At 31.6% G+C, this 22,987-nt stretch overlaps 1 protein-coding gene and 1 long non-coding RNA gene across 3 annotated transcripts; one reads left to right on the forward strand and one right to left on the reverse strand.

Annotated features, from left to right (window-relative positions):
* The first annotated feature begins 222 nt into the window (after positions 1 to 222).
* On the forward strand, positions 223 to 15,088 carry LOC129880253 (disease resistance protein RPV1-like). 2 transcript variants are annotated; one of them, XM_055954208.1, is made up of 6 exons: positions 223 to 900; positions 10,022 to 11,135; positions 11,455 to 11,880; positions 12,247 to 13,356; positions 13,438 to 13,941; positions 14,349 to 15,088. In XM_055954208.1, exons 1-6 carry the CDS (start codon positions 419 to 421, stop codon positions 14,982 to 14,984), a joined length of 4,272 nt encoding a protein of 1,423 aa, XP_055810183.1. In that variant the 5' UTR covers positions 223 to 418; the 3' UTR covers positions 14,985 to 15,088. The 2 variants fall into 2 exon arrangements, with proteins under 2 accessions (XP_055810183.1, XP_055810185.1); XM_055954210.1 differs by lacking the exon at positions 223 to 900 and adding an exon at positions 8,661 to 9,152.
* Positions 15,089 to 17,814: 2,726 nt separating this feature from the next.
* LOC129875166 (uncharacterized) lies at positions 17,815 to 21,192 on the reverse strand. Its single transcript, XR_008763085.1, has 2 exons — positions 20,750 to 21,192; positions 17,815 to 17,929 (listed from the first exon to the last, which is right to left on the reverse strand). It is a non-coding gene; the product is annotated as an uncharacterized LOC129875166 (long non-coding RNA).
* Positions 21,193 to 22,987: the final 1,795 nt, after the last annotated feature.

Here is a 22,987-nt window from a genome sequence, read left to right on the forward strand (position 1 = left end):
GACTGACTTTAAGAACTTTATGGCTTAAAGTCAGCATTAGACAACACACATCCAAAAGCTATAAAGGGGCTTTAAGTTGGTCAAAACCAACTTAAAGCCAATCCAAACGGGCTCTATATCTAAGAATCGAAATCTGACACGAATAATAATTTCAAAAGCTTACAAAAAGATACGAAATGAGAAAAAAGAAGAATAGAAAATGAAATTCCTTTTATAACCCTCTTCTTCGCTATATGTATGATACATGTACATACACGTTTACGTACTGCACGCAAAAAGCATTTTGACAGTATAGAATACACAGCTAGCTCAAAGGTTGCTCCATTGGTGAGCATCCTCCGAATTCCGATCCCTCACTTGTTGTGACTGATCGAATCCGATTTCCTCTTCCTCCCCTAAAAAAATACACAGCTAGCAAATGGAGAAATTCGAGCAGGAGGCAATTACTGCTTCACTCTCATCACTACGGCTGAATTACGACATTTTTCTAAGTTTCAGAGGTGAAGATACCCGTGAAAACATCACTAAAAACTTATACGACGCCTTATACTCAAAAGGCATCCGAGTTTTTCGAGACTCCGAAGGTTTAGCTCAGGGAGATGAGATCGCACCAGGTCTGATAGAAGCAATTAATGACTCTGCTGCTGCAATTGCTATAATTTCCCCAAATTACGCTTCCTCGAGATGGTGCGTCGAGGAATTAGCCACGATCTGTGAGCTGGGTAAACTCGTTCTGCCTGTGTTCTACAAAGTTGACCCGTCGGATGTGCGGAGGCAGCGAGGGCCATTTCTCGATGATTTTAGGGATTTGGAAAGGAAGTTTGAACCGGAAAAGATGGTGAGATGGAGAAACGCCATGGAAAGAGTTGGAGGCGTCTCTGGTTGGGTTTACAATAATGGGTAATTATAATTTTCTCTCTAAATCGTTTTATTTTTCATTCTCTCTCTAACCAACTGGAATCAAATTTACATAATTAAATAATAGATCTAATTGAAGAAAGCCTAGAATGTGATTGTTACAGCTGATTTTGTTAGCTGAGTTCTCGAGTTTGAATCCTGAGAAATTAAATCCTCTCGGCAGTAGAGATATTAAGCGCCCACAAGTGATGGTGAGTTTATTTGGTCTTCTTGTATGCTTTTGGAGTGTGATTTTTATTGGTGAATATACCTTAAATCATAATTAAAAGTAAAATAAAAAATAATTATTAAGATTAAGGTGCGAATATTTCGCTCTCTATTTAGATTTATAACGGTATAATTTTCATCAATTAAATAGTATAACTCTTGGCTTATCCTTTTCAAATACAATGATTCAATAATATCGTGTGACTCAATCAATTTGAATTAGTTAAAAAGTCCAAATTCTATCAAATAAAAATACATTCCTTCAATATAAAATTACTTTATTTTATATAGTGAATAAGTTAAAGACTGAGAAGATTCTTCTCTGTTTCAACTCTCCTTTTCACAATTCCAAACTCACTACACTACAATATTTTCCACACTTCTCACGATTTCTATACTCTTTAAGATAAATGAAGAAACACCATTATTTACAGATATAAAATTATTTCATAAATTAAATAACAAAATAATGAGATATTGTAGAACGTGGAATTGATGGGTAGATCATGACACGGTTACATAGGTTATACTAAAAAATAACAATAATATTATTTCCAATTTATACTTGCTAACATATACAAAGATAATGCACTTTAATGTTATAATTTTAGTAATAAAATGCTTCAGCAATTCTTATCACATGAACTAAATTTGTTAAAGGACAATATTTTCCTCTAGAAAATACGTGAAAGTCTTACTAATTTTCTTGTATTCTAAAAAATATTATTCTAAAAATATTTATATATATCTTAGATAATACGCCCTAACCCTATTTCGGGAGATCGAAGAAAGAGGTGCTTCAACGACGATTCAGCTTTCGAAAATGTCAGTATTTTGGCATCTCTCGTTGCTTCGGATGAGAAGGAAGCTTCTCACACCTTGAGTTCTGTTTTCCTTAATTGTTCTTCTCTTTTGATTGTGATTGGATTTGATTCATCCTTTCAATTTCGATTGATTCTATCTCAAAATTTTGATCAAGGATAGACCAAGAGCCTTTTTGCATCATATCTAAGGGACTCCGATCGGGGTGAAGCCCCCTCTCTCTAAATAGAAAAAAATACATTTACAAGAAAAAAAGAGCCTGGATTCTCTCGTCGAGAGTCACTTTGGAAGGTGAGAGTAAAAATAGGGGTGTGGGATATAAAGTGTGTGGTTTAGTGGGAAGGATATGGAAAATCACTTTGTAACTTATTTTCTTTACTTCTATCAGAAAAGTTATTTTTCTCATTTTAAAATAAAAAATTTTGACCAACCAAATATGAAAAAAATTGAAGAATCTTTTTCATATCAAATTCGAGTTCGTAGAAATATTACTCTGATATCTATTATGCGAAAATTTATGTACTCCATATCAAATTCGAGTTCGTAAGAAATTGTTTGCTCTTGAGACTTACATAGACCACAAACAATTCCTTCAAGTAAGCTTCTGCCTTTTTAATTACTATCTTTTCCTTTTCTTCTCCAAGTAATTCTTCAAGAACTAAAACTAACATACACAAATTTATTATGAGGATCCAACAGAGAAGCAATCACAAACATTTTGTTCATCTTTTCAGGAGTATCCCAATAAGTTTTGAACTTTTTTTTCATCTTCACAGTCATTTTATGCAAATGAACATTGTCACTTATCATATACACTTTCAAATATGAATCAAGTTCACATAATATCCTCAAAATGAACATTACAAGGAACATACTATGAACCTAAAACTTTCAATGTGAGATTATAAAAATTTTCAAGAAAAATTTTGTGGCATTCTTCACATTAATTCAATCATCATTTTGGATTGAATCTGCAATACTTTCATCTTCACAAACATCAGTAGCAAAATAAAAATTAAAGTTACTATAATAGAGATTAAATCTCTCAAAGGTCTTCTCAAATTTTTCTGCTGTGTCCAATATTAAATAGGAGGAATTTCCTCCTAGTAGGCACACCTAAAGACAAAATTTTATCACATTTTATTTTTTACATTTCAAGAAGTGTCTTGCCCTTGTGGAAGTTGATCTAACATATTTAATCATTTGTCTTCCCAGAAGGACCAATTTTTTCAATCCATCTTGCATAATTAGATTAAGTATGTGAGTCATACATCTCATATGAAGATGCTTACCATTCATCATATTTGTTCCCACATATCTAACTTTTTAGATAATTCTGTAACTGCTACATTATTTGAAGAAATATTATCAACTGTAACAGTAAAGACATTGTCCAAATTTCAATCAAGTAAACAATTACTAAAAAATTAATGTTCTTTTATGATGCACTCAATCCCTATTAATAAAGTGAGCAGTCAAATGCATATAATTGATTCTTTGCATCGAGGTGCATGTGTCTGTTGTAAGACAAATTCTTGATTGTATTTATTTAATAGACTTTTTCAAATTCATTCTCAATTCACCATAGACTTCATAACTGTCTCTTGTTATTGTTTACGAGAAGGAATCTGATAAACTTCTTAAAGCCTTCCTTTTCAATAAAGCTAAAGGATAGTTCATCCAAAATTATCATCTCAACTAAACCTCTCCTAATTATCTCTTGCTCCAATTTTCAATTTTCTATCGAAGGACTATTACTTTGAATATTTAACAATGTTTGAATATTAGGTGCAACATACGAGGGCCTATACACTTTACATCGGATAGCCAAATATTTTCTCAGTCTACTTGTTTCATTTCTAGATGAATTAGCATCATAATTTTATTTACAGTGCAAACACTATGCTTTAACTAATACATTATTTTTAAAATGTTGCCAAGCAGAAGATTTAGGATTCATTTTTTTTTATTCCTCCATGTTAATTGAGTTGTCATTGCTATTAGTAGGTATGTTATCAATCGAACTAACCACACTTATTCGACTTTAATCAGCCACACTTACATTTATTTGATTTTAATCAACCATCTATGTAAAATATTTCACTCACTTAATTAGTTAATTAAAAATCAGACAACGAAAATAAAAAAATAAAAAAATAAAAACAGAAAATAATCAAGTATAGTAGGATGGAATACCTAAAACTAGAAAAACTTGAAATCGCCACAGTAATAGTACAATTCGCCGGCGTTTGCTGGATGTCATTTGCTTGGCGGCGAAAGCTGCAGCCTGCAAGTTGCTGGAGCCTGGACTTGGAAGAGAAGGTGCGGGCGGGGGCGGTCAATTGGAAATTTGGATTTTGAAATGAAAAGTAAAAAATGAAAACCTAAGGGCTAAGGGCAGAAAGGGGAACAAACGTCTTAGTAGTTAGTACTAGTAGAAAATATCTAATATACTAATATAGTATTAATAATTAAATAATATCTAATATAGTATGTATGTGCATAAATTTCGGTTAAAACTGAATTATCGAAATACAAAAAAATATGTTACCAAAAAGCGAATCAAAACACCGAAGCTACAAAAATATGTTACCAAATCAAAAATCAAAAAAATTCAATTTGAATTTTTGATATTTATACCCACCCTTATTGTAAGTTTGTCCCATGCATGCAATAAGTCTACGTACTTTACGAATAACATATTGTGTAAACCAGAATATTTAACTCAATAACTTAGCACTTATTTTGATTCTTGAAGTTGTGCTAGACTGCTAATACCAATTATGGGGTTCCATTATTTTATTTCCTTATTAAACACGTACAATTTAAATAAGAAGTTTGACTTGCTAATGTATATTATTATATTAGAACTTAATTATCTCTTTCAATTGGTTGCTTGCTCTCAATTGATTAATTTTACGGATAATTACACTTTTGGCCTCATGGTAAATTTTTATTTTGATCCTCGTAATATTTGAGCAAGTACATTTAACTTTCAATTAACAAAAATGTATATATTTGGTTTGTTTATAGAGAAAAAAAATGTAATATTTAAATTATTTTTAGAACTATATATATTATTGTCAAATATGGAATAACAATTAAAAAAATTACATAACACATGGATAATTTCATAATTTAGCACTTAATAATTTGTTAAATTTATAAAAAATAAAAATAGTTATAAGGATTATATCCATTAGTTGAAGCTACAATATGGTCAACTAAAATCATACGAACCCAAATTATGATATCTGAGGGTAAAAAAGAGTCCCTCATAAATTTATAAAGAATTATAGTCATAAGGAATTACCTCTTATAGAAGATGTAGTAAAAGCTTTTTCTTTCATTCTTGAATTAGTGACCTCATTTTCAGTAGGATTGCAATTTGACTTTATGAGTATACCTTTTTTCCCTAAGTTATTGATTAGATTCTAATGTCGGAAAAATTTCATATATGACAAATCTTTTAAGTATAATTACTTCATATGGGTATATTTTTCTTAATTACTTATAATGACAAACATATGTTTGTCATTATACAAACGTTGTAGCGAATTGTACAAACGCTGTAGCGAATTATACAAATGCTATACCCACAAATTATTTGTATACTAAAATTTACAAATACTGCGAATTGTATAACGAATTATACAAATATTGTACACAATTATATAGCGAAATATACAAACGTTATACAAAAATTGCAAATTATATAGCGAATTATACAAACGTTATACAAAAATTGCAAATTGTATGATGAATTATACAAACGCTATTGTATAGCGAATTATACAAATGCAGTACACGAATTGTATAGCGAAATATACAAATGAATTATAGTAAATCTCAGCAAAATATACTACGAATAGTAATAAAATGAAACCATACCCATATAAAGTAATAAACTAGTAATGTTTGTCAACTCGAATAATTTTTCCTCTAATATCCCATACAACAAAGATTGATACGCCAAATGAATTAGTAGTATTTATGGGCTTGAGGCTGTTTTTCTTCAAAACTCATCACCTATGCCTTGCCTCATTTAAGCTATAACAAATCCCTTTTAATAGGAAAATTACATGGTATGACAAACCTTACTACTATATCATGTATTTAGGATATAATTTAAAATAATTACGGCTTGTAGCAAATATAGCTATCTATTTACGCTATATGACAAATCTCGCTTGCCAGATATACAAATATAAATGTATATCAGTTATCATTATACAATTTTTCTGACAAATATACATATACAATTCGACAGATATACATATACAATTCGCCTCTCTCCTCCTTCTCTCGATCTCACTTGCTTCTCTCCTCCTTCTCTCGATATCGCTCGCCTCTCTCCTCCTCTTTCTCAAGCTCGCTTGCCAAATATACAAATATATATGTATACCAGTTACATATAAATGATTTTTTGACAAATACATATACAATTCGATAGATATATATACAATTCGCCTCACGCTCGCCTCTCTCCTCTCTCTCTCAGCCTCGCTCGCCTCTCTGCTCCTTTTTCTCAATCTCGCTTGTCAGATATACAAATACATATGTATACCTGTGTTTGTATATTTCGGTATATAAATAATTCGTGGGTATAACGTTTGTATAATTCGCTACAGTTTTTGTATAATTCGCTACATTGTTAGTATAATGGTAAATTTATATTTGCCATTATAAGTAATTAGGGAAACTATATCCATATGGAGTAATTATGCTTAAAAGGTTTGTCTGAAAATTCCCCTTTTAATTTTGCCTCGCGCCGATTAAGCGTTTGCACGCCCTGCTCTGAATCGAGCCTGTCACATAGAGTTTGCCTAGTACAATTTACATCTCCTGTGTAGTTTACAAGCTATTACATAGTAGGAATTTATCTAGTGCACACAAAATGCTCATCCGAAGGACAGAAGATATAACAACGGGGTTATCCTGGAGTTAAAAAAAAACAATTGATTTTCTTCATTTGAAAGCATCACTTCAAGATCATTATTGCTCCACATGCAGCCACTTCGCCCTAACAATTCACTCAAAGAATGAACATAATTTTTTTTTACACAAAGAGCAGCTCATTCAAATGATCTTTCTCACAATTTGTCTTTATCATTTTGTCCTATTGCCATTTTACCTTTTTTATAAGATCACTGATCCTCAACCACTTTGTAACATCATGACGGTCATAATTTTATAATAGAATATTTAAAAACTAGATATTGTGTACCTATGATATAATATTTAGGAAGTCAATGTGAAACTTTGACATATATCGTTATTGATGATTTGAGAAGGATTTGTGATGCAGTTCTGCCGATAGAATTCTAACTGAGATGAAACTTTAGTATGACAGTGTAATTTTTTTTGAGGTTCCTAATGTTGAAGAAGACGATGTTGTTATTGCCAAAACAATGACCCACATCTTTAAAAATTTAGACTTTTTCCTGGTTTTATATGCTATTTATTTTTTTGAAGGAAAAATTAACTAAATATACATTTTATTTTATTATAATTTCTAATTTTTTTTACCATTTAAAAAAAATTTAAAAATTTTCTCTCAGATATATCACTTTCCTCTCACTGATACATCCACATCCCTTTCTTGGATACATCCCTCCCCTATATATCCGGATGTCCTATTCACTCTCTAATACATCTCTATCGTTTCTCTAATACATTTTTTTATTTTAAATTTGTTTCGAAAACATTGGCAATCTTTCAATTTCTTTTATTTTTTACATTCTAAAATCTCTATTTTATTTTTAATGACTTTTCTTTTTTTGGTCCCTACACCATCTTAAAGTTGGAATTGAAAGGTATTTAACATCCAAGCAACTCGCTCGTAAAAATATGTGATATATGTTAAGACCACTATTTTAAAAGTACTTTTAATGGGTTACAAATATTTATCCTATATCTCGAAAATATTAGAGCAATATAAGTAAGAATCCGCAGGTCTCTAAAGAAGTTAGGGCTCTGTTCAGCATGAAAAATATTTTTTTTAAAAAAAATTTAATTGGATTTTGTATTTTTTTTTATGTTCAGTAGGTAAGTAAAAAAATTGCCCTCAAAATATTTGTATATAAATTTAAATAAATATTATAGGAGGCAGAGATGGAGAGTTACACCTTGTTTGTAGGGTTGTTACCCGTTGTATTGTATTGTTAGTTTAAATCTACTTCTAGAAAAAAAAATGTTGAACAAAAACGATCTTTCTAAAGTTAAGGCAGCAGATCGATCAGCTGCGGGATGGGAGCTAGTAGTCCGAACCGTATTGAAAAGGTTCCTGAGACACAGCATGGAAAAGCCGCTTATTTTAGTTTACATTCAAACCAAAGTATATACTATGTTTGTTTTGATTGTTATTTAAATTCTATCGTATCTTATCGTTTAAATCTATCATTAGGTAACGACGCAAAGACCCATTTTATGTAACAACTGATTTGGTGTAATCGCGTCGTTACCTTAATATTTTTTTCTCATTTTGTATTTATTTATTATTTAATAATTATATTTCATCTTTTATCTTACCTTTTCATAATAGTTCTGTTCCGTATCGTACTTTTCTTATAAGTATATCATTTAAATTATAGATGTGTATATTATGTAACGACGGAGAATGATACAATCTATCCAAATATTATATTTATTGAAATAATTCAGTACGATACAATATAACACAATACAATATAATAGAATATATTAGAAAATAGCACGTAACAACCATCCAAATAAAGTGTTTAGGAGAGTGGGATAGCGGAGATGAGGGTTACAGGGTGGAGTTAAGGATGAGCAAAAAAACTATTTTGACCAACGTAACATGGAAAAATCAAAAAATATTTTCTTTCCTAACAACACACCCTTAAACTTCATGTCGACAAAGAGAGATGGATGAGTAGAAATGAAAACAAACAGATTTAAATGGTTGAAAAAAGTAGGAGAAGAAATGTTTAAAGTGACACATAGCCGGCCTAACTTTTTAGTAGGAGAAGAAATGTTTAAAGTGACACATAGCCGGCCTAACTTTTTTTTATAAAAAAAATGAAAACACATCTCTTTTTGAAGGTCAAATGCTTTTTGAAGCTAGATTTTAGTATCCAAATTTCCCCCAAATCCTACTCCAAGAATCTTAACCTCATATTATAACGATTTTGTCTTCAAAGCTTCACCTAACAAGTAAGAACATCAAATTTCAAGAAGATGAGGTATGTTCTTCACTTGGTTATTGTTTATATGTCATAAGACTCTCTGTCCCAATTTAAGTATCTTAGTTTGAATAGACACCGAATTAAGATGAGGTATGTTCTCATTTGGTGGTTGTTTATATGTCATAATACTCCCTCCGTCCCAATTTAAGTTTCTTAATGGAGTTTAAGAGCTAAAGAGATACTTATTTGTATGCCTGAGTAAGTTGAGTTCTAGTTGTCAATTTAATCATGTTGAGCCTCTAATGACAAAATTAGGCTACTTTATGAGTAGATTGACTATTGTGGGACGTCGTTGAATGAATGCTTAAGTTCAATCGAGTTGAGTGGAGATTGCATTTTAAAAAATCCTTTAAAGTGTTTGATAAATTTCATAACTGATACTTATGATTTAAATTGTGGGCTTGTGCTTGTGGGAGTGAGTGGGTGCAAGTTTCGATATGTAAAATGATGTTTTTGCATATGTTTTTACAATGATGAAGCTCATGATCGTGTTTTGGATACCCGAATGTATTTGAACTATGTTTTGATGATTAAAAGCACATGTTTTATTAATCGTTATGTTGGCATTATTCTGGGTTGTAATGTTTGTTAGACTCTTGGAAATTCCTTCTTTTGTTATTGTTGGGTATAATCCATGTTTGTTGATGTGATGGTGCCATAAAGAGCATATCCATGGTGACTGATATAGGGGATAAGGGTTCATTCGATAGGGAGATGCTGGTGAATGCCCATCAAGGCCCCCCTTAGTTTGTGTCATGACATTATCATTTTTGCTTACCTCTGAACTTCCTCTAATATGATTTTTAGGAAATATACAGTACCACCTAAGTTAACTTGATCTTAATTAATTTGCTTACATTCTACAGTGACGAGTCACAGTTGATTCAGTCTTTGGTGAAGACAGTTTTGCATGAATTAAGCAATTCCCCAATGGTTGTAGCTCCAATTGTTGTTGGAATTGATTACCGTCTGAAAGAACTCGAAAAACAGCTGGATGTCAAAAGCAATGGTGTCAAATTTTTGGGGTTGCATGGAATAGGAGGAGTTGGTAAAACAACACTTTCTAAGGCTCTTTATAATAAACTTGCTTCCCATTTTACACACAGGACTTTTATCTTGAATGTTAAGGAAATAGTTACTCAACAAGGCATTATGTCCCTACAGAAGAAAATCATACAGGGTCTTTTCCCCAGCAATGCGTTCTCCTTCACCCCTGACAATGCCATTGAGGGAAGAGAAAAGTTCAGGCGAATGCTTCGAGAAAAGCGCATCCTCCTGGTCTTAGATGATGTTGATGATGTAAACATACTAAAGACACTAATTGGGGGGAAAAGTTGGTTTTTTGAAGGAAGCAGGGTTGTCATTAGTACTAGAAACAGAGGAGTTCTGATAGAAGACATCGTCGACGAGACGTATGAGGTGAGAGAATTGGGTGATACTGACTCACTAAAACTATTCAGTTACCACGCATTTAGAAGACCAGACCCATCCCCAGCTTTTCTGAATATATCCAAGCAAATTGTCTCAATTACTGGAAAGCTACCATTGGCTCTCGAAGTTTTTGGTTCTTTCTTGTTTGATAAAAGAAGCCAGGAGGAATGGGTAGATGCTCTAGGAAAGCTAAAACAAATTCGCTCACCCCGTCTTCATGACATCTTGAAAATAAGTTATGATGGTCTTGATGATGAGGAGAAGTGTATATTCCTGGATGTTGCATGTTTATTTCTTGATCAACTAGACAAGAAAGTAGAAAATGTAATTGATGTGATGAAAGGATGTGGTTTTAGAGCCAGAATTGCATTTGACACATTGACCACTAGATCGTTGGTTAAGGTGATTGATGGTGGGGACTTGTGGATGCATGACCAGATAAGAGATATGGGAAGACAGATTGTTCTGCAAGAAGGCTTTTCAGATCCTGGAAAGCGCAGCAGGCTGTGGGATGTTGCTGATGTTTTGAGTGTGCTACAAGGAAGGAAGGTATGACTTTCTTTATGAATTTAACTTATACACTATGCCAGTAAATTCTTTTCTATTATCAGCATTTTCTAACCTGTCTTGTTTTCCCTATAACAGATCCCTCTTTTTACGAACAGTTACCTGTAGTTATATTAGGTAACCATAAAGAAGTTAATATACTACTTCTGCCGGTATAAAGGCTTAAACACTTTCAGGCATCTTGTACTCTTAATTTTCATTCTTAATATACTACAAGAACTTCCAGCTGCTTTCTTGGGATTTTATTTTCTGCTAAACTTATATTATACTAGAAAAATTAAATGTGTTATGAAAACAACAGGGAACACAGCACATCCAAGGGATCATCCTGGATCAGCAACAGAGGTACTCATCAAAGATCAAAAGTGCAAAAGCAATTACTAGAGAGAAATTTCAAGAGGTTCCCAGTTTCAGTTCTGCGTTGGCTTACATTAAAGAGTTATACAAAGGGCAATTCCAAGATGATGCAAAAGAAACCAATAAGTTGGTATTGAATACTGAAGTATTTGATCCAATGGTTAATCTGCGGCTACTCCAACTTGATAATGTGAAACTAGAGGGAAATTTGGAGAAGTTACCTTCTTCACTAAAATGGCTCCAGTGGAAAAGATGCACTCTTTCAAGTTATTATTCTAATTACTATCCAAGTGAACTTGCCATACTTGATCTCTCAGAGAGCCAAATAGAGACAATTGGAAGCCGGGAATGGACCTGGAGTCGCAAAAAGGTATGCTTTACTCGTCATGCTGATGAAACACTTACTAAACCATAGTGCTTGCATTTTTCAGTTCTTAAGCTTTTATATTTTTCACATATGTAATAAATTAATGTCAAGAACTTGCTGATGAAGGGTGATAATCTGGCAAAGAAGAAGCTAAAATTTCTCTTGTCATCTATGATCATTTATTGTTATAAAAAATGAAGCAGCATTGGATTACAGAGCTCCCGAAGGGAAATCATAATCACAGAACTTTGGTTCTATAGAATTTGAATACTTGAATTGCATCCTGTAGTTGATGAAAGTCCTGATATGGTCTCATTTCTTTCAATCCCAAATATATATTCTTTCACCATGTTTTTCTGAACTCTGCAGGCGGCCAACAAGTTGAAAGTTATCAATATCTCTGATTGTCATAAAATAACAGCTATTCCCGATTTATCCATGCATAAAATGTTGGAAAAATTGATAGCTGAGCGTTGCAGTAACTTGCAAAGGATTCACAAAACAATTGGGAATCTGAAAACTTTACGTCATTTAAATCTAAGAGATTGCCGCAACCTTGTTGAATTTCCAGGTGAGGTCTCTGGGCTGAAAAATCTTGAAAAGATGATACTCTCGGGTTGCTCGAGATTGAAACAGCTACCTGAAGATATAGGCAAGATGAAGTCTTTACAAGAACTTCTATTAGATGAGACTGCTATAGAGAAGTTGCCTTCAAGTATATTTCGCTTAACAAAACTTGAAAGGTTAAGCTTAAACCACTGCTACTCATTGAAACAACTTCCCGGGTCATTAGGAAATTTAAGTGCTTTGAAGGAACTCTCTCTTAATGGTTCTGCTGTGGAAGAAATACCTGATTCTATCAAACATTTGGAGAACCTTCATACACTAAGCTTAATTAGGTGTAAGTCACTTGCTGCTCTTCCCTATTCTGTTGGCAACCTCAAATCTTTAGCAAATCTCTGGCTTTATGGCAGTGCAATAGAAACTATGACAGAATCTATTGGTAGTCTATATTATCTTAGGTCCTTATCGCTTGGAAACTGTCAGCATTTGACTGCATTGCCTGTTTCAATTAAAGGATTGGCTTCTTTGGTTGAGCTTCAAATAGATACGGTTCCAATCCATAGTCTTCCATATATTGGAACCCTTAAATCACTGAAGACTCTCGAGATAAGGAACTGTGAGCGCCTTGGCTCGCTTCCCCACTCCATTGGAGAATTATTAGCTCTTAGAACAATGACTATTACTCGAAATGATGCTATCACGGAGCTGCCAGAATCAGTTGGGAAATTGCAGAATCTTGTCATATTGAGATTGACCAACTGTAAGCGACTGTGCAAACTGCCAGCTTCTTTTGGGGAACTGAAGAACTTGGTACACTTGCTAATGGAGGAGACTGCAGTAACAGTATTACCTGAAACATTTGGGAAGCTATCTAGCTTAATGATTCTGAGGATGGGAAAGAAACCTTTCTCTCAGGTAGACAGTGGTGAAATTAGTATAAATATTATATTTTGAATCCACATTTTCAAAAATTAAATTTTGTATACACCGGTGCAGGTACCACAAAGTACTGAAACCCCAGAAACAGCTACCTATACAGAAAGGGAAACCGTACCTATTGTGCTTCCTTCATCTTTCTCAGAGTTATCCTTGTTAGAAGAACTTGATGCACGTGCATGGAGAATAGTTGGTAAAATACCTGATGATTTTGAGAAATTATCATATTTGGAGTTCATCAATCTTGGTCACAATGATTTTTCCTATCTTCCGTCTAGTCTGAAAGGACTACATTTCTTGAAAAAGCTCTTAATTCCCCATTGCAAACAGCTGAAAGCTCTTCCTCCTCTTCCTTCAAGTTTGCTCGAGATAAATGCTGCAAACTGTGGAGCACTAGAGAGTATACACAATATCTCAGAATTAGTGTTCTTGAGGGAGCTAAACCTTGCGAATTGCATGAGTTTGGTTGACATCCAAGGTATCGAATGCTTGAGATCCTTAAAAATGCTACATATGGTTGGATGCAACGTCTCTTGTGCCTCTATTGTTAGAAAACTTGATAAGGTACTGTTTTCTCCTATATGTTCTTTAGGTGTTTGATTTGTAAGTGGAAAATATTTTCCAGCAAAAAAGTAATAATAATATGAGCAAATCGGAGAGTGTCTTGATGAAACTTTTTAGTATTTAAAGATTGATAATTTATAAATGTTGGTTAAAACACTAATATGAAGTTAGGAGTCGAGATAAATGATAGTAGTAATTAAGAAAGAAAACAGACTATTTGGCCAGAAGTGAAGAAAGTCATTATTTCTCTTTCATGGAGAATATTTTCTGGCAAACAAATACCAAAAGATGAAATATTTCGTGAAAACATTTTCCGGATTTTTTTTCCGTCATACCAAACACACCATTTCTTTCATTCAATTTCTTGCCAAAAAAGTTACCTTAATGAAAAAGGTTTTCACATTCAGGTTGCTGTGAAGAACTTGGATAATTTTAGTATTCCAGGCAGTGAAATCCCAAGTTGGTTTACTCCAAGCGAGGTGCATTTCTCAAAGCAGGAAAACAATGAAATCAAAGCAGTGATTATTGCTATAGTTGTTTCTGTGAACTGTGCTGAACCAGATGAATTGAGGGATGAATTGCCTGTACTTGCTAATGTCATGGCGAAAATCGTTAGAGCAAAAAGAGCGGTATTTACTACTAATATGTACTTGGCAGGAGTCCCAACTACGCCCGAGGATCAAGTTTATATATGCAGGTATCAAGATTATCATCAATTAGTGTCATTTCTCGAAGATGGTGATATAATACAGGTAGGCTTGGGCAACTTACCCATTACAGGGATTGAACTGAAGAAGTGTGGAATACATTTAGTGCATGAAAGTGATGATGATTATGAAGGTAATGAAGAATCATTAGATGAAAGCCAACAATCTGTATCGGAAAGATTAACAAGGTTTTATGGGGCCTCTAATAGAGAGAGCAATATCCTCAGCTCGAACTCAGCTCAAGAAGACGGAGAAGGGGAAGGAACACATAACTTTTTTAGTTTTGTTAAGGAGATTTTTTGTGCTTTAAAATACCTTCTCTTTAGGAGATTTTAAACCACATGAGCGTGGATTCTTCGTTTAAATTGATGTACTAGTGTTGAATATGTTCGTCGTATGATTGTTTATGCTGTGATCAGTAATGTATAGATTGTTATGCAGTGACTAATAATGCATCGAGAATCTGGAAAAAAAACATCAGCATTTGAAGTTGGTTTATTTTCTCATTTGAAGTTGTTTGCAGTCAGCAATTTGTAAAACACCAGCATTAACCTTTTATTGGTTTTTACATGAATAGAAGTTACTCTTGTTAAATTTATGCGGCCACCTAATTCACTGAAGAACCTGGTTCTTCGGTTAGTTAACAAGAAGTAAAGTGTGGAATGTAATCAACACAAAGAATTTTATTGTGGAAAACTTTGTTCGAGGAAGTAAAGTACCCACTATCTATTCTAGTAGAGTTTGCCTAAAAAAATAAGGGCAATTTTAGGTTACAATTCTATAATCAACGGGGCCAATTCGAACATCTTTCCTTTCCTAATTGCAACTATCTCTTTTAAGATTTACCCCAATCTTTAAAGTATTTACCACTAAAGAAAACAAATACCTATTGTAATTCTTTCTGTGAAAGTAAATAGGTTACAATTTAAGAACGATCAACTGAACAAGGAGATTTTCCATGTGAAATGGTTTTTCCATACCCACTATTTCTGCCTCTCATAGTCTTTGCATAGATTGTATAAAAAGATTTTTGGAATAATACGTATCAAACACAATAAAATAAGTAAAAAAAATTCTTATTTTTCGTGGAAAATATTTTTCTTTCATACCAAAAAAATGCACACCCTTGAAGTAGAATAGTTAGGAGGTCTAACAAAAGAGATTTAAAAAAATCAAGCTCTTTTTTTTATTGATTTCTCATTCGATATTCAATATTCATATTGAAAACCGACTAAATTCAGACTCAAGCCAAAAAAAAAGATTTAAGTTCTTACTTGGATAATAGGAAAAGTAGGCCTCAAGAGGGAGAAAAACAGATGTGGTGGCCCAATGATTCCAACTGAATATTTCTTTCCCTTTTTAACCCTTTTTAGGCAATTTGCCTAAACTTGAATCTCAAAAAACTTTAGACCAAGTCTTATGACTTTGCTTGTTATGAGTCCAATAAATGTTAAAGGAGAATGCAAAGACAAAAGAGCCTACTTTGTCTTTAATTCACTTTGAAGAGAGTACCATCTTGGCCTTTACTTTCCTTTTCTGTTTTTTCTCTTTTCTTTTGAACTTAATTTTTTTTTATTTTTGATTGCCATGCTCAAGAATCAAAGAATATATACATATGCTTGGTTTTGCAACAAGTTTGAATGGACCAAAGACCAAAACAGTGCTCACATCCCCCACTAAAGAATCTTATAATGAAAAGGACTAACATTAAAACTTTTCCTTTTACTTTCTCTCGTTCATTTTTATTCGTACACTGTATTAAAATAGATAACTATTTTTATTTGTCTAATATGGAAAACCAACATATAATTGGCCATATTACCCTACTATTCATTTCTCAATATTTATATGACTTAATAATTAGGGTAATATAGTAAAATTATCATTTGATTTATTGCTTCTTAAGATGTGTGTCAAGTCAAACATGGACAAGTAAACATAGACATAATAGATACTTTTTTCATGTAAAATTTATAAATTACTATCGGAAAAACCTCTCTACTCACAAAGATAGAAATAACATTTGCGTATATCCTATCCTCTTCAAATCCACATATGAAATTATACTGAGATATTATTATTATTGTTACATCATAAAAAATTATTTATGATAGTAATTATTTTTCAAAAACAAGTCCGAAAAGTGACCCGTATCCTTTTATTCCTCTCAAAAATACCTTCAAATAATTTGTGCATTTGCTTTTTTTGTTTTGGAACACATGCCACTTCTTAAGCAAAGCAATAAATGTAATTGAAAAAAATGAAAGAAAAAAAAAGCTCCTTTATTTACAAGCAAAAAAGTTACTGAAAATTTGACAAGATTGACATGAGATTCGTACTCATATAAAAATGCATGGCTGCTAAGACATGCACTTCCTGTTAAACATTCTCCATTATCTTTTCTTCTTAATTCTCTAAATAATCGTTTAATCATTCCTTCCGTCTCAAAAAAATTATCGCAATTACTATTTGTACAATCAAAGAATATAGCTTTTTATTCTAATATTTTCAAATCCCCGGTCCGACGTGACTGACACCCACAATAACCCTCCAATGGAAGAACCATTTCTATAGCCCAACTTATCAAACTTAAGAGAATTATAGACTTGCGGAAGCAAAAATAAAACCAGAAATAATACTGAGTTTCCATAAACTCAGCCACCAACTTTAATAACGTAATAATGAAATGCGGAAACATTCTAGGAACTAAAAGCCGTCCGTACCAAAACTCAATCCAAATGTCACAAAAGGTTTGTACAAGTTATACGTTTCGTCACAAAAATTTGTGGAAAATCATTAGATATGAATATGTTAGATACCTGTGGCTTGATTGGTGAAATAGTATCTTTCCCCCAAAATGCTCGAAAAACAATTTGGTAATTGATTAAAAAAAACCCTACTTCAAACGATATGCTCTTAGACACGATCATACATAACATAAAAATCACGCTTGGAAGATGGTGTTGGGAGATTTAATTTTTGGGTTCTCTACTCAAGAAGTTATACTTATAATTCTTTCTTTTTTGAAGTACTTTATTAAGTTGTTTTTTTTTGAGTTAAAAAATAATCTTACAAGCTTCTGGGATTTCTGAAAATTCATCCGACAATATGTATAGAGACTTCCCTTTTTCAACAATTACATACAAGATTTTTTTTTCAAAAAAAAAAAAACACAAAAAAACAAGCCTCAATTATCTAATTTGCCCTAATTTATTTATGGCTTAATGTTGAGTTTTCCTTTGGAAGCTTGACCAGGTGGCCTACGAGAACTCCGAGCTCTTCTGTTAAAAAATTAAAGATAAATAAATTTAGCTTCATATACATAAATTCAATTAACTATTGAAAAGATATATTAATTAATTGATTTTTATACACATAAATTATATTTTAATTATGTATTAAAAAAATTAATAAACAAGTTGGAGTTGAGTCTTAACCCTACACCATAAGGGTGTAGCATTAATATAAAAAAATATTAGAAAAGGAATTAACTTATCATTATACACTAATTACAATATAAAGAATTTTTATATTATCAACGTAATTTAGCCCATTGTAGCAAGTTATTGTCCTGCCTTATATTTTCCATTTCTCACTTATTATGTATAGTTAATCTATAATAATGGTCAAAAACATATTTATACTTGTTTTTTTTTTTTTTGCAAGTTTCATATTTTAATTATTAGTTGTTTTCTTTTACTATATGAACTATCACTATTTATATATTAAAACATACATAATTGAGTAGATAGTGATAGTTCATAAAGTAGAAAACAACTAATAATTGGTCTAGTCAGCTTTGAGGTGTAATTTAGTTCATAGATGGTGATAGTTCATGCAACAAAAAAATAAATTAATTGTTAAAGTGTGAAACTCATAAAAAAAGTTAATTTATATGTATTTTTGACCAATAACTCTTCATTTTTAGATAACTAATCATGTAGACTCTTCATGGGCAGCTAGCCTCAATAATTTAAGGGTTCAAATGAGTTAGTCATGTATTTCAATATGATATCAGATCAGATAAAAATCTCTAAGTGTTATTTTCATCATCATTTATTATTAAAAAAAAAAAATATGTGTTTGGCGATCATGAAAAAAAATCTAACAATTTTTTTATTTTATGAATTGATCATACACATTAATATGTAGAAGTTAAAATTGTTTAAATAAAAATATTCTTTTGATAGGTAAAGATGTTTATATGATTTTGAATCTATAGTGATGAAAGTTTTTTAGTGATAAAGGTTAAAAAAGAAAGCAAAAGGGAAAAAGAGAAGATGTCATGAAAAGGTTAATTAAAAGCCTCGTAAATTTCATAGAAAACAAAATTAAAAGGTAGATCAATTAGCTTTCATAGTTAATTATGCTTAATTATTCATTTATAATTATAAGGGAATAAATAAAGTGAAAGACAACAAAACAGAACACAGATACTTTTTCTTTTTTCTATTTTTTTTTAATTTAATTTTTTCATTAACGTAAAGTTATACAACTTCAGTAAACAAAAACTTTGAACAGAATCTTAAGAGTGGGAGTACTTGATGTAACAGTTAGGCACGCAAACCCTACTACTTTTGCCTCAAAAATACATTTTTTTTATGGGCTCAAGAACTTGTTAGCTTGCTTAAGGGTGTCAAACAGGTGGGGTTGAATTGAATTTGAACGGATTAAAATTTGTTGAATTGATAAATAAACGAATCAAAAATTACTTGAGTTGAAATGGGTTAAAGCAGGTCAAAATTTAACTCGTTCAATTATTACAAGTTTGAATTGTGTTTTTTAAATTAATTTTATTTATAATTTTTTAGTACCTAATAAAACTATTGAATTTTTTTTAAATTATGACTATATATAATATATCAAATAAAAAATTACTTTTTTGAAAATATTTTGACAAGATTTCTAATGGAGTAATGGATTAATTTGGGTAAAAATATAAGCCCAAATTTTGATGAACTAAAATGAGTTGGTTAAAATGGACTGAGCTAATAAATGAACAGGTCAATAATCAATCCAGAATTAAACATATTGAGCGTGATTTCATTGGCCAATTTTGCCACAAAAATTTTCCCTCATACGAAAGATGAATTAGGTCTTGTTCTTTTGGGAAGGAGATGGAATTATATTAATATGAAAAATTACATTCAAAACAAGTGATGGATTATACCCAAAAAGGAAAAAAGAAAAGATGGCATGAAGAGAAATAATTATTAGAACAATATATAGCTTTGAGTTACTTTCTTTGTTTTAATAAAACTTCCAAATTTTTACTTTTATAATTAGCAAAATCTCTTGGAAGTTTAAATATTTTTTTTAATACTTCCACTAGCTAATTGCATCTCGAAGTGACTCAAACTTTTGAAAATATCAATAATTAACATCAAATGCTCATTAGACGATCATAATTATAATTTATAACTAGAACTTAATTAATACAATCAAATTGTTTAGAAGACGTGCCATTACATGTCACTCTTTATACTTGTTATAATATTGTTTGATAACATAGAAAACCTGCTAAATAGGTTAGACTACATTAATAATATAAAAATTTATATGATCGGTATATATAAGGTAAATTGTTATAACTTGTGAGGGTATATATGTATACTAATTATGGATTTAGGTAATATACATCGTCACGTATATTTATGTTACATTATCAGATCATTTAAAAGGTTTTACGGGTAAGTCTCTTTAAAATGTGAAATTTGTAATTTTGAACATATTATCCTTTAAAGATCATGATAAAAAAGAAACATATCAACTATCAAATTTTTTTGCGACTTCCACACTCCAATTATCAGTTATTCTCTTTTCTTACCTTAACTACGTCATCTCTGTAGTTATAAAACACACCTAAACTATCAAATATTTCCTTTTCGAAAAGTGAACATCCGATAGTTAAGGTGTGTTTTATAACTACGGAGATGACGATAGTTCTAGAATGAAAAGTGAACAGTTGTTATACAGTTGAAGTGTGAAACTCAGAAATATACTATAGTTCTAGTATGTTTACTCTATATGTTACCTCTCACACTAGATAAAGGTAACCTAAGAAACAAAAATAATTGAGGAGTAAAAAAGTAAAGACAAACCTGTTGTGGATTGGGTCAGGACCATTAGGAACTCTTCTTTTACTCACCAAGTTGAAATCAATCTTTGGATGAACATGATTAGTACTTCTCTTGTGTGTTTTCATAACTACTTTGCTATTCTTCATAACTTGATGAACATAATTCATTCTTGTAACACCTCCATTTTCAAATACTTCAACCAACAATAACCAAACAAATACTAGAAGGACAAAAAACCCCAAAAAACCCTTAGAGAACTTTCTAATACTATCCATATAAAAGTTTGAAATTGAACTTCTAGCCCTCTATCGAGGGAAAGAAGAGAAAATCAAACTAGTTATGTTTTACAATGATTAGGTTTCTTGTGAAGTGAAGGAATAATGCAAGAATATTGGTTAAGCAAAGAAAGAAAAGAGAAGCCAAAGTATTGAGTTTGGCTTTGAATTTGGATTTGGATTTTACTACATGGGGCTAGGGGTGGTTGGTTTTCTTTATAGGTTGGAGTGATTCTGTTACTTTCTTGAAGCTAGAGGGGGTGGGGGTGCCGAGACGGGAGGCGGATCCAGTGTAATTTTAAAAGATTCAACTAAATTCAATAATATTTTAATACGAAACATAAATTTTACTAGTAAATATGAAATTCTAAACTCATAATACCAGAAATCTAATGAATTAATTCAGTGGTGAAAATCTAAAATTTAAATTACGGATTCACTTTTGGAGAGAGTTTTCATCGGAGCTTATTTTCTCTTGCTTTTTTTTAAATTTATACTGAAAATGATATTTTTAAATCGTGGTCTTTTGAAAATAATTTTTTTATCTAAAATAAATAGGGTTAAGATCTGCATAACTCATTCTTCCCAGACCGCACTGGTGTGTTATTGTTGGTTTTGAACGTGACAAGAAGGGAACCAATTGCTTTATACTGTGGTATAATAACTAATAAGGCTTCTATACGACAATCTTTTTAATTTATTTTATTTCGCGGTTGCTTTTTTGCTTTGTTGGGTTTTGTGTATTTTCATGCACTATACATACAATACAATATATATACACACACCAGCAGCATCCCTTACTATAATTCCTTACGTACGTTAAATTGATAACAACTGGATTCTGTGGCAAAGTATACCACTTATACCGGGCGAATTTATAGGCCAAAATATGGGCGCGTGAATTCATGATCTCTCTGTAAATTAGGCATTATATATGTTAAAATTGGTATAATATTATCATTTGGAGCCATGCTACAAGAATTCTAAATGGCACACTTGTTGTTGAGTTATTTAACTAGAGAACTAAGCATCAATTCCTTTATTTTTTAAGTGGTGCACCCATGTTTTAGAAATTCTAAATCCGTCTCTAAATATATACAATATATAGTATATTGAGTAATCTCACTAGTGAAGTTTGAAAAGGGTGGTTTGTACGCTGCCTTACAGAACCTTATGAGTTATGAATATAGAAAGTATCTTTCCAACTATATATACGAGTATCAAGTATTTTTTTTTTCCTCTCTTCTTTTGGGTCTCTTATATATATATATTTTTAGAGTTGGATTTTTTGGGTGGGGTGGTCAAGTTGTTATCATTAACTAGGACAAAGTACCAAAAAAAAGGAATTATATGTGGGAGGATATTTTTTCGCTATTTTACTAACGACATGCATTATTGAGTTACTTGATTAATAACAAGTTTTTGTGCCAAAAATAATATAGAGGGAAAATTATCCAAAATTTTGAATGGATTGGCCAAGAATTATGACTTCTTGAATTTTCCCCAGCTACTGAGTCATGTCAAATTTGGAAATTACACTTCACATAATTAATAAGGCTGCTTTGAGCTTTAGATCTGTACTTCCAAGTAAAGTATATATAGCCTTTATTTTACACCAATGCCAACTTCTAAAGCTACCTTTTGACCACATAAATCTTCTTGCTAGGCTAGTTTGACCAGTCTAAGAAAATTTCCTGCCCCTCCATTCCAATTTACTTGTTTTTAATCATATGAAAAATAGATTATTATTTTTTTCATTTTAACAAATTAAGAGATTTTTATCATTTTGTTTCAATATTATCCTTATCATTAAGTAATTATAAGTCAAACTTAAATTTTTAAAATATAATTAAAAGGGTAATTTACTAAAACCTAGCCTTAATAAATGGAGTAGTTTTCAAGGCGATTGAAGTATCAAGTCAAAAAGGACCAAGTAAAAAAGAACGAGGCAAGTAGGGTAGCTTGCCTATTTTCTGAGCTCAAG

The sequence above is a fragment of the Solanum dulcamara genome, chromosome 2 (assembly GCF_947179165.1).
Source record: "Solanum dulcamara chromosome 2, daSolDulc1.2, whole genome shotgun sequence".
Classification (NCBI taxonomy): Eukaryota; Viridiplantae; Streptophyta; class Magnoliopsida; order Solanales; family Solanaceae; genus Solanum; species Solanum dulcamara.